The sequence below is a fragment of the Pleurodeles waltl genome, chromosome 2_1, assembly GCF_031143425.1.
Source record: "Pleurodeles waltl isolate 20211129_DDA chromosome 2_1, aPleWal1.hap1.20221129, whole genome shotgun sequence".
NCBI classification, from domain to species: domain Eukaryota; kingdom Metazoa; phylum Chordata; class Amphibia; order Caudata; family Salamandridae; genus Pleurodeles; species Pleurodeles waltl.
Window position 1 is genome coordinate 683,413,904 of NC_090438.1, and position 16,826 is coordinate 683,430,729.

General features: G+C 42.7%; 1 protein-coding gene across 1 annotated transcript in view; it reads left to right on the forward strand.

Moving 5' to 3' along the window:
* The first annotated feature begins 211 nt into the window (after window positions 1–211).
* ACSS2 (acyl-CoA synthetase short chain family member 2) overlaps window positions 212–16,826 on the forward strand; it is a 121,850-nt gene continuing 105,235 nt past the window's right edge. The window contains exons 1-2 of the mRNA XM_069216657.1: window positions 212–533; window positions 3,299–3,494. Coding sequence (XP_069072758.1) covers window positions 386–533; window positions 3,299–3,494 — 344 coding nt within the window. The 5' untranslated portion in view covers window positions 212–385. The remainder of the gene's footprint in view (window positions 534–3,298; window positions 3,495–16,826) is intronic.

A 16,826-nucleotide genomic window follows, 5' to 3' on the forward strand; every position in this document is an offset into this window, starting at 1 on the left:
CTGTGAGTGACGGGGACCCCTTGGCATCGCCTGTCTGCCTGTCGGCCGTCCCAGTTTGAAGCTTCGACCTCTGACGTCCTTTCCTACGCCCTTTCTTCCTCCCCCTCCCATCTTCCCTCCAGCTCGCTAGGAAGAGATGAGCCGAGCACGCCTCGGCCAATCAGAAAGTAGGAGTGATAGAGGCGCGCGAGGGGATTGGCCGAGGATAAATGACAGCCAAACCGGTCGGTTTGCAAACAGGGACCACAGTGAGGAGACACTTGTAGGAAGTGGCGGCCGAGAGAGGTAAAGCCTGGTGATCCAGCAACAGGTCTGTGCCCGGGAGCCTGTGATCGTCCTTCCCTGCCTGCGCGTGCCCACTTCCGCCAACTGCTGTGCGCACGCCATGCCCAGCGGAGCGAACGCGTCTGCAGTGGCTGAAGCCCAGCAGCTCACGTACCAGCCGCAGCCATGCCAGGAGGCAGCAAATGCCCACGTCCCAGATATGGCCACTTACCGAGCACTGTACAAGAAATCAATTGAGCACCCGGAAGGTATCGTACCTTTTGATATAGATATTTTTTTAGAGCCTTACACAGTGTAAAAATAACAAAGCGGTGTATCACAAATGAATGCAGTGCTGTAAACAAACTGTAAACATTGCATCACAGTAATGCAAATATTAAAATATCAGCGTTTCCCAAAATACTTGAAAAGTAAATCATAAAATAAGTACTTTCTATGCAGTTCTTAAATCAAGTCATTAAGGCAGTACGAAATGATATAGCTGGAATTGAACTGAATTTTAACATCAGTGTTTCCAGAATTTCCCAGTTTCACAAACAGTAGCAACTTCGCCCCCTAAGATTTACAGGAATTATTTCAGGCATGTGAATTGTTTTCCAAACGTCACGATCATTACATTCCCATAGTGCCATGAACTGTGGATAATAACCAATGGGATGCCTAGAAAATTAGTTCCTGGGTCTGGTTTCCTTATCATTAGATAATTATGACAACGTATTTGATTAATCAAAGCGACCAAACACACTAACCTATTTATCCTGGGCTCTTTTTGTTCAATCAGGATTCTGTCTACGAAAGCTAAACAAACCCTAACCCATTCTATTCAATGCAGTTAGCAGTCTATTGTTACCTGAGTATGATAAAGAAACACGACTCACTCCGACCCACAAAATATCATTATACAACAGACAAGAACATTCTCCACAAAGGCCTGCCTCATCTATTGACTAACATAAGTTACCAGTTGTCATCCATTCATATATATATATATACATACAGTTCTAAAAAAATGCCACTGTACAGTTGCTAAATAAATTCCACAACTTCTAGAACACCATGGCAGTTGTTTCCAATATACGTGGATGTATTTATTGCTCATTAATTAAAGATAATGAACGTGAACTATTGTCTAGATAAGAATGGCAATTTCATATAACCCTTAATATTAGGGTTTACCTGGTTTGTAGGCAGCCCCAATTTTTGAGGGTATGGGAACCTGGACACAGGGAGGCGAGACGATATGCTGAAGATCACAAATGTAGTCAAATGCGGATGGTCGGATAATAAGTCAGGTCTTATGGTTTCACAATCTTCAAAGCCTTCACCATGCCTAGTAGTAGGTAGGCCATGAAAACCCTTTCAAGAGTTTTAATAAATATGCTTAGGCTTTATTCTATATGTTTATGTAGGTCTCTTGTGGAGAGGCACTAGTGTGAATAATTGGATTCAAATCCAGTAACTCACTGTTATGGCGTATCAACAGTTGTTAAAAGCTATTTCCCGATGCCGCTTCATAAAGGAATTCTAGGCTGCTCTTGCTGGGCTTTGTAAGAGTCTATCAGAGCAGCGCTGGTGAGCTAGAGCACAGCTTCAGGGGGGAAGGGAAAGCACAGAGAGGGTGGTGGTAGGTGCAGGAGGCCATGTATGTGTTTTATTTGACAGAGGGAAGAGAGGCCATGTTATAAATGGCTTCCCCGTTATTCCTATGTGTCTGCGTAGCTGTTAAAAGCACGGGCAGATGATTTTGGGGGTGATAACTAACATAACATTATGGATAAGTAAAAAGTGAATTATGGGGATGTTTTTCACTTTGGGTTCTGAGTAACATCATAGACAACTGGAGCTTCATTCTTGGTATTTATGTTATAGAACTCAGAACACCTTTGTAGAAAAAATCCCTATAATTCACTGTTACTTAACTATAGTTCTAATAGTATGTATTGCTCTCACTGAAAGTCACTAGTGTAAACGCCAGATTTAAAAACTGGCAATTCGCTGCTAAGACGTAGCAGTATTTGATAAGAAAAGTTGTTACCCACTGTTGCTATGTCACAAAGGAATTCCAGGCTGCTCTGGCAGGGGTCTCACAGAGCCTGTCTGTGCAGCACTGGCAGGCTGGAGAGCACATCAGGATCAGGGAGGCGCGGATAGGAAGGTACAGAGAGTGGTGGAGGTGGGTGGCAGGAAGCAAGGTATTTTTCTTTTAAATTTGGGACAGGACATGAAACCATATTATGTGTAGCTTCCCCATTATTCCTCTGCTCCTCTGTATAGCAGTTGAAAGCAAGGGCTGATGATTTTTGGGAGGGGGGAAATATATAACATAAAATTAGTGTTGATTTAAAAATGCATTACAAGGATGTTTTTCACCTCTGGGTTATGAGCGCGACATCATAGACAACTCAAGCTTTGCTATCGTTGTCTATTTGATGTCACTGAGAATCCCTTGGTGAAAAACATTCTCGTGATTCACTGTTCCCCATTTATAATTCAGTACATTTTAATCATGGTGGTAAACTTTTAAATGCCATGGCACCAACCTCAGGAACATGGAGGTAGGAGTAGGTTTGGCAAGATCTGAATCTTGGAAGAGGTGGTCAGACACAGACCCTGCAGGGGATGCATTAGCTCACACAGCCATGGGACACTTCTTAACCTAGGTGGATTGAGGAAACATGACTTTGTGTAAAGGCCGCCCGCAACAGTGAGCGGAAAGAAAATACATGAGGTACAAGATTACTTTGGAAGACATATATGTATCTAATTATAACTTGGGACTGGTCAACGTTTGTTTGGGGCTTGCCTGATAAAATGGTGTGCCTTTCTACAAAATGTGTAGGTGGCCTCAAAGTACATGACTTGTTGCCTCCCAATGTTACACGTTAAATTATGCATATTTACATAGTGCCTGTAGCTCACTAATGTGACATAATGTGTAACCATTTGCGACAGAAGTATTTTTAAACATTGCTACCTGTAAATTGCTTCCTCTTTCCCCCATCTTCCTCCTCAGAATTCTGGAAGGAGATTGCAGGCGAGTTTCACTGGCAAACACCACCAACGGGCAAGCTGTTTGACTTCAATTTCGATGTAACCAAAGGCAGAGTCTACATAGAGTTCATGAAAGGAGCCAAAACCAACATCTGCTACAACGTCCTCGACAGAAACGTCAAGGAGAAAAATCTGGGAAAGAAGACCGCATTATTGTGGTAACTATTTTATTTTTCATATTGCTGTGCTTATTTCTTCTCCTGGTTTTCACTTTAGTTCTACGTCACTTTTTTAAACAACTGCTACTTGAGTCTGTATTCAAATATATTTTTTGAGCTAAAGTGGATTTTCTTTTATTCCTGTCAGCACAACAATAGTTCACCTTCTCCTTCAAGCCCCCACCTCCGCTCTTATGTGCCGTGGCCTTGTTTTGCATTTGCTGGACGGGTGTCCACACCCTTCTGAAAGGAGACAATAGCAGCAGAGTATTATGTAGATTTGAGATATTTGGCACGGAAAATTTGGAGTTCCTTCAGAAACCTTGATGCTGATTTAGGTTCAAAAAGGTCGAAGAAAATAATCAGGGTTTTATGTCCTTGTTTTGTTCGGGTCAGGTCGTTTGGAACGCCTTTCCATAATACTGGTGCTTTAAGTAGGAGTGCCCCGGATGTGTGTCTGTGTGCAAACACCCAGGGCCCTGGGGAACGCATTTACGGAAGCTGGAGGGTGGTTAAACAGACCGGCACAGCAGTAATCAGAAAATAACAAGAGCCTGCTGTGCTGGAACTTTACACGTTGCATTTCCTTATTCTACTGTAATACTCTGTACCTACAAAAAATGTGTCTTGCGAACCATTTCGAGTGACGTGTGTGCATGGGGTTTAGAGAGCGCAAATCTAGCTGAAAAGCAGTGGAGGGCCCTACACAAAAGGTGGGCGAGTAATTCGAAGATAGGTGCTTATAACAAGATGGGGGTGGGGGGCGCAAGGGAGAGAGGGACTCTAGACGGTTGATGAGTATACAGGGGTGGTCAGCGGGGGGATATTAGCGTGAAGCCACATGTTGCACGAAAGGCGTGCCTTCATTTACTTGTGGAAAAAGATCCCAAAGGATGCTTGTCAGATCTGGAATGGAATCTTGTTCCAGATTCTCAAATGTAGTTTGAGAAGGCTTGTTGTCTGGTGTTCTCCTTGTTGATGGTAGGAGCCAGAGTGGCATTGCTGCCTTTGTGTTTGTAAATTTACTGAAATGCTTCAAGAAGACATCCTGTAATAAGGCATCACCCCCCCACCCCCACCTTACCAACTATCTAATTACCCCCACTCTACTCTTATTGTTTCTAAGCACTTGTGTTCCTAAAATATGATTTCCTGTGTCTTCTTTAAGATGGTTTTATTTGGGTGTATCCCCTGCCTACTGGGCACAACCATAGTCTAGCGGCCGCAAAAGAGACCTAGTGCAGTGGTTCCCAACCTGTGGTCCGCAAAGCCTCCTCAGGGGGTCCGTAACTGCTTAGAAAATTAAATACTATTAACAGATTAGGTCCCCAGCTTTCAGTAATGACTCCGTTTGGGGTCCCCGGATTCCAATAATGATTCAGCGGGGTTCTGAGATCTAGTAATGATAAATTGGAGGTCCTCAGAAGTCAAAAGGTTGGGAACCCTTGACCTAGTGTATTACCCACTATGCATCACATCTTAAACACCTGAGTTTTCAAGTTAGTCTCCATAAATAATGAGGGAAGAAAAAGTGCAAGTACCATGATGTAAAGTAAAAAAAAAAAAAAAACTTTATGAACTAATCACCCCTGACGCTGAAAAGAGTAGATGCCTGCTATGCTTTGGTGATGCTCTATTTCCTAAAAACTATATAGGCCGTTTGTGAAGGACAGCCACACATGTCATATGGATGCATTACAGACAAAAATAAAGTTTGCATCTTCTCCCACCTCTGTCACTAAGTGGTGTGTGCCAGATCTTCTTCACTAAAGCTCTAATTGCAAGTGGCTACTAAATTCTGAAGTGGCTGGTAACAGCTGCTAGTGACCCTATCGCAATTATGAGATCACCTGGAACACTTCAGTTCTGTTTGCTTTGACCTGAAGACTCTAGATCTCCTGATCAAAGTCTGGTAAAAATGAGCACGTACCGAGTGAATTGGACCCAGAATTACTGTTTCCTGATTTCTTAGGGTTAAACTTGTTGATATTTACACCCCCCCCCCCCCCCGGAGATACCAGTACCCCTGGTATCAGTAACTGTGGCGTGAGGATATGCCAGTTTATTTTCCAGGCCACTCAAAACGAAGGCCTACGTCTTTGGTGCAAATGACCGCTATGTTAAAATCATTTCACACGAAAAAAATCAATTGGTTGCTCTGTGGACAATGAGAAGAGAGTGTACAAAATTATCTTGTTAGTGAAACTTCTGGAAGCAGATCTTCAAAGGACATGTCACTAATAATCATACTCTGCAAAATTTAAACCTTCCTTTTTGTAATTTCTAAGCCACTCTAAAGGCAATTTTCGTTTCTCACATTGACAGTCCACATGCCCTGCTCATGAACCTGCCCAACACCATCTTAGCCTGAAGAAGGGAGTCTTAAAAGTGCAACATGTGTTATTAGAGCCCTGGAGAAACCTGCCCACATAACCCTCCCCCTCGTCGATCTAAATTTACTTCCCTTCAGATTCATACATTCTGAACAAAATCAGCCACATCGTCTTTAAGACCATCATTCCGAAGAAGCCGGGCTACAGTCAACAAATTCTCTGGCCCCTACAGAAGCAACCAGAGTAAAGTCTGAGCCCACAGAAATGTAACAAAGAAAAGACATGTCAACCAGCCTCAATGCACTTTCCCACATTCAGGAATAAGTCCTGTCACCCCACCCCCAACCCCAGTCCCAGACTTTCCCTGTCACCCAGCCGAATCCCTTCTCACCAATTCATAATTCAGGAAGGTGTTGAAGACCTACATGATTGGCAATTGCTTTCTTTGACACTTGAAATCTTGCTGTTACTTAGGTGTGCCCAGTTCTACATTTGTTAAAAAATAAAAAAACTGAAACAGGCACAAAAGTTCTTCTGAGGAGCCTGCCAGAAACACTGTTAAATACCAATATTGTTGGTATACAACAATATTGTTGTATACCAATAAACACTGTTACATATTTATTGGTATAAACACTGTTTAATACCAGTATTGCCTAGTCTTTATTCCGCCATGCCTCTTCAACCACCCTGCTCTTCCTGACTCTTTGTCTCTTTATTGCAGATGTTTTTTCTTTTTCCCTTTCTCACTATTTTCATCTTTCTATTCCTCACTTTTTCTGCTTTTCTCTTGCTTTCTGTGGGTCAAAGTCTGATGATAAAAAATGAGTGCCGGTCCCCTCAAATGAGCACCCGTGCCCCCCTACCGGCAACCTTGGTATAAAACAAGCACTGGTTAAACCCACAGGTGGAATGGCAATGCGAACGTATGTTATTCTTTCCCGTGTATATGCCTCTTCATTCCCTTTATTCCATTGTGCTATGTCAAGTGCTCCGGTACTTCCAGAGCCAGGTCAGTGCTCCACAAATACTCTGATTTAAAAGAAAAATCTCAGTGTCTGTTGCAGTCATAGATGCCAAGACAAGAAGAGTCAAGACATAGAGCTGCCGATGCACACTCCGCAGTGTGACTTGCAGAATTAGGTGGAAAGACAACTATACTCTCTGTGCGCGACACATTCCTTTGGAACTCAGTGAAAAAAAAAACAACAATGATGTGTGTGATTGAGATTTGACACAGCTTGCTAGTTGCTTGTGATTGGATCTTTTGGGCTAGATTGCATTTGCTGATAGCAGCCAAAAATCAAACAGCAAGAAGAAAGATGCCATCTTCTTTCAGTAGTTTATCTCCAAATCTCTGCTTAAATAAATTTCTTGTTTTCTTATGCTAAATGTACGGGGTAGGAAATTGTGCATACTTTTTCTACAAAAATGAGTGACCTTTTATGAAAGTTTTGCAAACTACATGACATTTCGCTTTCATTACTGAAGGTAGTTTGCCGGTCTCTCACATTACTTTTGCTTTAGCAGGGTCACACTTCAGCCCTTTTTCTGTGAAAAGGTGGCAAAAGATACTGGCACTAAATTGGTTAGAGCAGAATACCTCTTGATGAGACATTTTCAGTGCAAACCAATCTATTGCGGGCAAAAATTAAAGGAAATGACATAATGGCAAATTTTGTGATATTTCTAAAATTTAACTAGCGGAATGTTAAATGTTGCATGGGCTTAGTTACGTCAAATTTCAAACCCACCTGGTTTGTTTATTTGGGAACATTAACAATGCAAACAATATATGAAGAGAACAGCATTATGAAGCTTAAGACTGTAGTTCCCAAACATTAAATAGGTCTCTGGGTTTTGCAGTATTTGTAGTGCCATTCATAGTTGCTTCATCAATCATGCTAGTTACAAGTTAGTTCGACTTCAAACTGGTTAAATGTCAGAGGGATAGGAAATCTAGTTTAAGAGCGAGTCTCATGCTGTGTAATTGTCTTGTATTGTAATAGTATTTATATGGCTCTTACTATCCCTGAAGAGGCGTCGAAGCGATTTTCGGCGAGTAGCACGCTACTCTGGAACCCAAAAGGAATTAGTGGTGGAATGGAAGTTCTAGCAGCGATTCGCAGCTCTCTTTCTGCCTCATGACATATTGATATCCCTGAGCCACATAGATTTACTGGGCATAGCCTTGCATTCCCAGTACATGACTACAGGTGGTGCACCCTCATTATGTCAACAGCATTACATTGACGGTTCGCTACGTCGACAATGAGCATTACCTCACCATGGCTGAAGTTACATAATTGGCTAGGTCTCGAGATAGAATAGTATATGTGCCCAGTAAAAGTACTGGCAAGTCAGTTTAATATTCATGGCTATTCTAATACTAACCCATCATCCTTTTGGCTGGGATCTGTTCCAAAGCAATAGGTTTATATGTGACCTTACATTTGTTTCTTGTTTGAATCTTTCCGGTCACATACACATCTTTGAGGTTCCTGTCATAGATTTTGAATTTGAAGCAACTAACATGTTACTAATAGTGCCTTCACTGGCTGCATTGTGATACCAGAAGAATTTTATATCTGGTTTACTTTTCTAATCCTACAGGTTGCATTGTAGGCCTGTTACAAACATGTGTACCGTATCAGCTTAGTTTGGCTGTATCTCTAAAGTGATCTGGTACATTTGCATGCTTTCTTCCAGTTGGTGTCAGAAGTAGCAATGTCTGCCTCATCTTTCCACCTACCTCAAGCTTAAAAGCTGTTATTTCGCTCCTTTCCAGCCTTCTTCCACTTTAACCCTAGTAAGTTAGGGACATAAATCATCTTTAAGTCATACTTCGAGTCTCTTGCAGCCTCATCCGGAGACCCGTTGTACTACACATTATAACAGATTTACTTTAAATTAAGTTTGCATCAAAGCTTTTACTGACAGACACCATTTACATTATTCTCGGATGCCTATATACTCCAGTTGGAATAGTACAAAAATACTGCAACCAGATTACCAAACATTTCTAACATTACCACGGGGGGTCTTATATGACCCTTAGCATTTTTTAAATCATAGACTCTTGCAACTGCACTTGGAATCTAAGCCAAGCTTTACCCATAATACATCTGTCCTAGCATAAACAACTCTTTACCTTCTCGTCCCTACAAAGCCCCCTACAATTCCATAAAGTTAGGCACTGCTCTTAATGCTGTTGCCCCTAGCCATCAGTTCCAGTGGTTGTAACAGATCATTTTCGCTCCTACCATAGCAGTGCAATTTACCAAATTCATATTATATGTTTTAATATTCAGGTAGACCTATTTATTTTGTTAGAATTCCACCAATTAATTACCTGTGGAGCTGCACAGTCCTGCAACATCTCTTTGGGGTGGCTGTTCCCCATCCTCCTAGCTTAACTTTAATTCGGACCAATACATTGTTGGCATTGCAGTACCTCCATTTAGCAACTGAAAGAAATTAGTTTAGTACATAATGTGGTATTACTATCAACGTAACAATAAAAATGCATCTTTCCTGTGAGCATGCTCGTCATTCTTTTGGCTGTCTATTTATAAAGCAGTTTGAGCACACCCATCAAAACTCCATAGATTGCTTGAGCTTGTTCTTCAGAGTAAATTTGCTGTGAAAATTGTGTTGAATCTGTGTTTATTTGTGTCTGTAAGAATCAGAGTGACTCTTCGAAAATATGCCCTTTTTACAGAAAAGCTTAAAATTATGTTCAATGTTGATCTTTCAGTATATGCTTTAACTGGAAAACGTACCAAACTTTTCAACTATTTTAAGAAATTGTGGGAAAGAAACACTGTCTTTTGTGAGCAACATCTAAGTTCACCCACAGTGATCAGATGTATATGTACAATTACACAATTTGAGTGTCGTCAGACAGAAGTGTCCTCTAGATATCTGAAATACTTTTTAGGACCCCATGCTGCCAGATACATCCCTGTACCATCTAGCTCAAGGGACATTGCTACATGCAACCATATTGATATTGGCATTACGGAAAAGGAGAAAAATGGAGCAATCACGCTGTTTCCTTCAGCCTTAGAGGTTTCCACGTATTTAACTGTGTTTCCCTTGCATGATCTACTTTATGATGATGATATGTATAACTGTGGTTGCCCAGCATATAATTTTGAGTGCTTCTTGATTCAGTCAACAGCACCTTCAGTATGCAACCAATTATGTTAATGTGTGCCATGTAAAACATACTTTTTCTGTTGATACCAAAAAGGAGATTGGTCGGAACTAGAAAGCAGCAAAATTTCACCACTCCTTGCCTGGAGAGCCTTTTTGACCTCATTATAGTGTTTCCTTAACATTTGAATACCTCCACAGTAGACTGGGTACATGGATAGTTTCAGTCCATTTTATAGTAGATCTCCCTGTTTATAGCCGCTGTGAGTCTTACTTTACCCCATACCACAAAAGACAAATCATTACTATTCTCGGTAGGTATCTATGAAGTGCACCTTTGAGAAGGGGTGCGAGGTGCTGTATCAACCTATGTGGAAAGTGCCCATGTTAATGATCGCTATCAGCCACAATTTTCATTTGGGTGTGCCTCCCCATGAGCTCACACCACCTGTAAGCTTATCTCAAGAACTAGGTGTGCAGTGCACGGCGAGAGAAGTCATGGAGAGACACGCACAAATTGCCATTCTACTTCCTCCAAACTTTTTTTCAGGATTCCTTTGCCTTGTATTTTTTTTTTTTTTAAATGGCGGTGTGTCACCACTTCCAAAGACACCTTTCTTTGATTTACCCTCCCTTCCTTCTTTCCTTAGTGTACTTGAAAGTTAAGTACTGTTTTGTCACTCTTCACAGACTCCCACTGTAAATTACCTCTGCCCAATATCATCAAACATCATCCTCCATTCTCCCACCTCCCTCCGGTCTGCAGTGACCCAAAGGATGACTGAATTGCTGGACCATCCATCATACTACAGCACCAGGAAAATGGCCGCCTCTCCACATGACTTAACAGCATTGAATATCCAAATGTTGAATCCAGTATTTCACAGCAGCAATTTCCTTAAGGCAAGCAAGTTCATCGGTTGCTTGGTGTTCCGCTTTCTGTCCCGGTGTAGGAGGCAGCCCTGTGGAGGTACCAGTATCTCTCCCACCCACGGTCGTACTGGGACAGAAAATAGGTCCGGGCACTAAAATAAAAGTGTTCACTAGTATTTTGGGATACGGGTGATCCTAGCATGTGTAGTGAGGAAGGGATGTTTGTTGAGGAAACCCTCACGTTTACAGTAAATGGTTGCAGCCGCCACGTGCCACTGTGTAGTTAATAAAGAAGCCTGGAGCTCGGACCTCGTGGTCAGCATAGTGCAATAAAGTGTTGTATCCATTCTTCACCGCTGGGGGCAGGGACACTGCTAATTGAGACCTACACACAATCTAGCATCAGTAAGGGCCTCAACTCCCAACATTCACCAATAATAGATCAGAAAGATGAAAAGTGGTCCTGTCTGGAAATTGGGGCAGTTTTTAACTTGTAATGTGTCGCTGCATACATGTTTTGCACGGCACAGAAACTGCATGCATTTGTGCTTGCTGTAAGCAATGTTTCTTTTATCAGGGAAATCAACTGAAAAAACAGGCCCAGCAGACCATAAAGCAGGCCCACAAACCGCCAAAAACTCCCCACACACAGAGGCTGTCAGACCAGCCCGTCGGGCTCTCCCTAACTGCCCTAGAGGCCAGTCTGACCCCGCCCTCACCTCCTGCTAACGCTACTGCTCACAGACTGGTGACTGTTTGTAAGGAGAGAGAATTCTGTGGTCAAAAAATACTCCAGTCCTCGCCACATGTGGCTGTTATCCTGATTCAAGGAACATAACTTGGGGCAACCTAGAAGCAAGAAGCACAGCTCGGGCAAAATTGAAATATAGCGGTGTTGTTCAGGGGCAGCACCCGCAGGTTGATTTCCGTGGTGCATTCTGACAGTTTCACAGACAAGGCTTCTGGGAGGAGCCAGCCGAAAGCTAACGGGTCGTTGTGCCCCTGCGTATGAGCTTGCGCCCTGCTTTGACCGCGTGCGCAGACTTCACATGCTCAGCCTATTACACCCTATGTGAAGAGCCACTCCCACCTTACACGTGCAGTCACCTTTGGGGTGTAGGCTCAGCCATTGATGCAGTTGAGACCTTGATCCAGGGCTTGTTTGAATTGTTTGCATTACTTCTGTTTGCACGGAAGAAGGCACCTACGCCCTTGAAGGGACCCGCGGAGAGAGAGACACAGTCTAGTCTCTCCGCGGGGGGATTCGGGACAGGGGAAGTGGCGCACTAGGCGCCTGATTGGTTAGGGATAAGTGGGGGTGGGGGTTAGAGTAGTTTATAAGGGGGGTGGAGGGTGGGGTCGGGCCTCTTTGCGCGCCGACTTAGGAGAGGGAAGGATTTATTTTAGGACCACCCACCCACCCAGCTTAGGAAGACAGGGGGAGGAAAGGTTTATTCAGGTAGGGTAGATAGGTCAGGTAGGTTTGGGGTCAACAGTCATTTAGGACAGGTGAGTTGTGAAGAGGTAGCAGGAGATGGGGGAGGGTGGAGAGCCAGGTGCGGGTTTGTCCACCCTTCCAGGGGGAAAACAAGGAGGTGAAGCATCCGAGCAGGGAGTGGTAGGCTACAGGCAAGGAAGGCATGGGCGGAATAGGGGAGCATATACGGCAGGAAAATTGAAGGGAGACATTTGTGGAGAAAATGAAGGAGAGGGAGTTCTAAAAAGTTAAAGTTTGCTTTAAAAGATATACAGTTAATGTTTTGAAATATTGTTGTGTTAAATCCTGTTCTAATAAATGACCTTTTACACCAACAAGAGTGTCACGTATGTATGTCCCGATATTTATACTTTGTTAGCGCCGCATGTGCGTCATTTTTTGACGAAAAATCGGTGCAAACTTACAAAATACAATTGTGTTTTGGGAGCTTGCGCTGCTTTTGTGTAAAAAAATGGCGCAAATGCGTCACTAGAAAAGTATAAATATGGGCCCTAGTGTTGATATTCATCTAGTGAGATGTAGCATCCTGGGCCCTTTGAATACCTGATTGGGATGATTTTCTTAGTCCTTCCTACAATATTGCTTATACTGCTAGAGCCAGGCGAATACACTAATATTCGGGTGTATTTACATAGTGCCCTATACTCCTTAAGGGCCAGTTGGGTTCTAGGCACTTTTCATATCAGGATTTAAGTGAAACAGCAGTTTTATAACAACTCAAAACTTTGAGACAACGGAAAGGTTTTCTGAAGAAGGTGTTTTAACTTCAGTTTGAATGTCAACATATGTCTCAACTTACAGCCTCTTGCAGGTTCTTTCAGCTTAGATCACTAGAGCTCTGTGAACCCAAGCAGGTATTTTAACTCTAAGCGAATTCATATAATGCCTTCTTTTATTTGCCTCCTGATAACTCTTGAAATCCTTTCACTTTTATGAATGACGTCTCTGCCACACATTTTCAATTAATTTGATACGTATTTTTGCTAAAATTGTTACAAAAAATATAGCCTGCAGTTTTATTTGTTTACTTTGTTATTCTCTTGTTTATGCAGTGCTCACCGGATGGTAACCTGTGTTCTTACATTTTGTAATGTGCTGTGCCCTGTTGTAAGGGCAAGACGGCGCTGTACATGAACAAAAACACATCTGTTACATATGTAGTCTTTTATTGAGCACATATCTTAGCAGTTCTCATCCTTTCAATGAGAGAGCAGCAGACACTTGTAGACAAGTTATCTCCTGTTAGTAGGCACTGTAGCTTTCTGCATAGTCTGCAGGCACAAGGGCCGAGAAAGGGGGTACAGATGGTACCGGGACCCAACTGAGCTTCCCAAGGCAGGGATTCATGGTCCACCATGCAGAGTGGGTCTGGGGACCTTGGCTGTCCTTGGGTACTTGTGGTCATGAGATTGATATATCAGCCTACAGAAAATGTGCACATTCAATTACAGAAAAAATGCCAGCCCGGACCACAGACCTAAAATGTATGGATAATAATACCAGGCACATCTAATTCTCCAGTGCTCCGGCATTAACATACCTTGATGTAAATACTTGTTAAGTTCATGGATTCCTGGCCAGTTCACCATTCTATAGCTCCCAGAAGTCAATCGTACCACAAGGGTATTAAGGGATAAACTGCCAAAGCAGGATGAGGGGTATTAGCACCAGTGCTTTAAATGGGCCGGCACTGTCCGGTACCGAGTACCGGCACTTTTTTTTATTTTAAGAGGGAGAGTACCTCCACTTCTCCAGATAAACGTAATATTTTTAATTAGAGAGTACCGGCACTTCTCAGAAATATTTTTCCATTTCAAGCACTGACTAGCACGTTTGCTCAGAGGTGATTTGAGTCGAGGCATGATAGCTTAAGTTTGAATGCATTATGTTGGGAGAGGTCTTACAAAGTGCTTAAAGCGATTCTAAAAGACACTGCATGGTAAGATGCGCTCCGATGCTCACCGTCATCATCCAGTTGGAGCACAGAATGGTATTTCGATTTGAAAATGAGGCTGTCTGTCTGTACAGGTCAGTACACTCAGTTTCCCCTGAAGGGCTTCGGGTTCATCCCTGCCCCTTGGGACATCAGCAGAGCCCCCCCTCGTCATGGGTCACCGAAAGGTTCCTGTAGGATGTACTTCTGTGCGAACTTCTGCGGCCAAATTTACTGCCTCAATGAAAGTCAAGGGCATCACAGCCAGTTGACCTTCACCTTCAGAGAACACCCAAGTATTTCCAAACCAACTATGTTGTCACGAGGCACCTCGCCAAAGTCTGGCTTACAGAACAGCATGCCGGGATTGAGAAGCAGCGCGTGGCAGCACTGAGTGGAACACCTGACCGCGCGCCAGGCTGCCCTGGCCAGCGCTGTCTCTGATGGCAAAATATAACCTTGGTTTTTGCTGCAGCAGAATAAGCAACTGCCAGGAAAAGACACAGGGCAAAATAGCACATCCATACAATATATAATATGGTGTTAAGTTTATTTGGCCATTTTCTGCATCCTAGCGCCCAAAGTTTTAAAAGTCGGCGCTGTTGTACAAATTCAACTGCTGTGGAAAGACATGTTGGGAGCCAGTGCCTCACTTGGAAGCAGAATCTTTGCCACAGGGGAGGAGATGTGCCCTTGCAGCTAGAGCTGCTGTCTTTGGAAGCGGAGACCCAGGTTTAAATGCGGTCTTGGCGCAACATGCTGTGATTCTGGACACATTTCAATCTTTCTGAGTCTAAAAAATGAGTTTAGCTTATTTGGGTACTAATTTAATGCCCTCGGCACAGATCTGTGCTATAAAAAACTGCACTAGGGAAGATTATAGCTTTCCCACACATTGTCCCCTACATTCCTCACTTACCATTTGGAGGCATATTTTTTAACTGTACCTTTCAAGGTATAGGCATCTATGCACATAACACTCAACAACGGTTTTTTAGCAGGATTGCACTCTTATTACATTTAGTAAGAAATGTGATTATTATTTGTAATGGGTGGCTGCCCACCTCAAGGAACAACCACAGCCTTTGTCAGGGTAAACCCTCAAAGACACCAAATTATTCGGATCTCATTCACCTCGTAGCTATGGCACAGAGTCGACAGGCTCAACTTAGGGCAATGTGTGAAGTATTTATGCAGTACCAAAACAGTACTAAAGTCAAAATGAAAAACAATAAAAACCCAAACTGAAGCAGACAAATAGAAAAAAAAAAAAAAAAAAAATGCCATGAAAATGACAAAAATCTCAATAAGAGAACCGGAGATGTGATTTCTTTAAAGGTTTAAGTAGAAATAATACAAAAATCACAAAGTGCCAATGATAGTCAATGGTCCTGGTAAACCTAGGCACAATTGAAGCTGGCTGCGATGGAATGCAGGTTGGATACACCAACCAGGTATGTCCTGGTCAAAGATTTTACCTTCTGACTTAGGGCCTGATTTAGAGTTGGACATACTAGTTAGTCTGTCAGAAACGTGATGGATATCCCGTCAGTTTTATTACAAGTGCCATAGGATATAATGCACCTGTATTAAGGCAGACTAGTTATTGGTTTACGTCAGTGACGGAGTAACCAGTCCACCGAACACTAAGCAAAGCTTTATGTCTTTTATGCCACAATCCACCACATGAGTACGCAAGGGACTCACAGGTTATCAGGCAGAGGCTGACTTTGGGTGGGCCGCCATGTTTGCAGGAGCACCTACTGCAGCGTACCTCCAGCAATTTTCAGGAAACAATAAAAATGTCAAGATAACTCTGGTGATTGTTAGAGGATGATAGTGAGGCAATGTGTGGTGGAGGTGGTCATGGGGGGGCGCCAACAAACATTGTCGCACAGGGCACCACCAGTGCTAAGGCTGGCCCTGCTGCATCCATCTCCTGTATGTCATCCCTATCCTGATGATGACCTCTACTCATGAAGGTCAAAATGCCGTTGTCCCGTACTAGCTAAATTTGGATCTTTAATTATGGCATGATGTAGCATTATTTTTATTGCATTCATACACCTCATGCATAATATTCTTCCAAATTATTTCCAAAACACTGTGTCACCTTTATTCTCACGTGTTTCACGTGTGCCGTTTAAATATATTTTCTCACAAGCACAATGTGTTCACCTTGCACTTAGGGGACACTCTAAAAGAATGGCTCATGTTGTATTATAATCCGTGAAGCATATTGCTATGACTCTGTTGATAATATAACTGCATTCAACCAAAATGTTGGGATTATGTGTTTTTGTTCCTTGTATAATAAATGTATTTCTTAACAGACCTGTCGAACAGGATTTGACACTGTGCTGTCAAAAGGAGACCCAAAGCCCCCACCTTGATCATTCTACTGAACTTAGAGGAGTCATCTGTGCCCATTTAGATCTGCTTATTATTTGCACCTTTTTTATACCTGTTCAATGCTAATCACTAGCTGAGAGAAGCTGATCTACTAATGCAAATTAGCCTACAGAAACGCTGGGCAG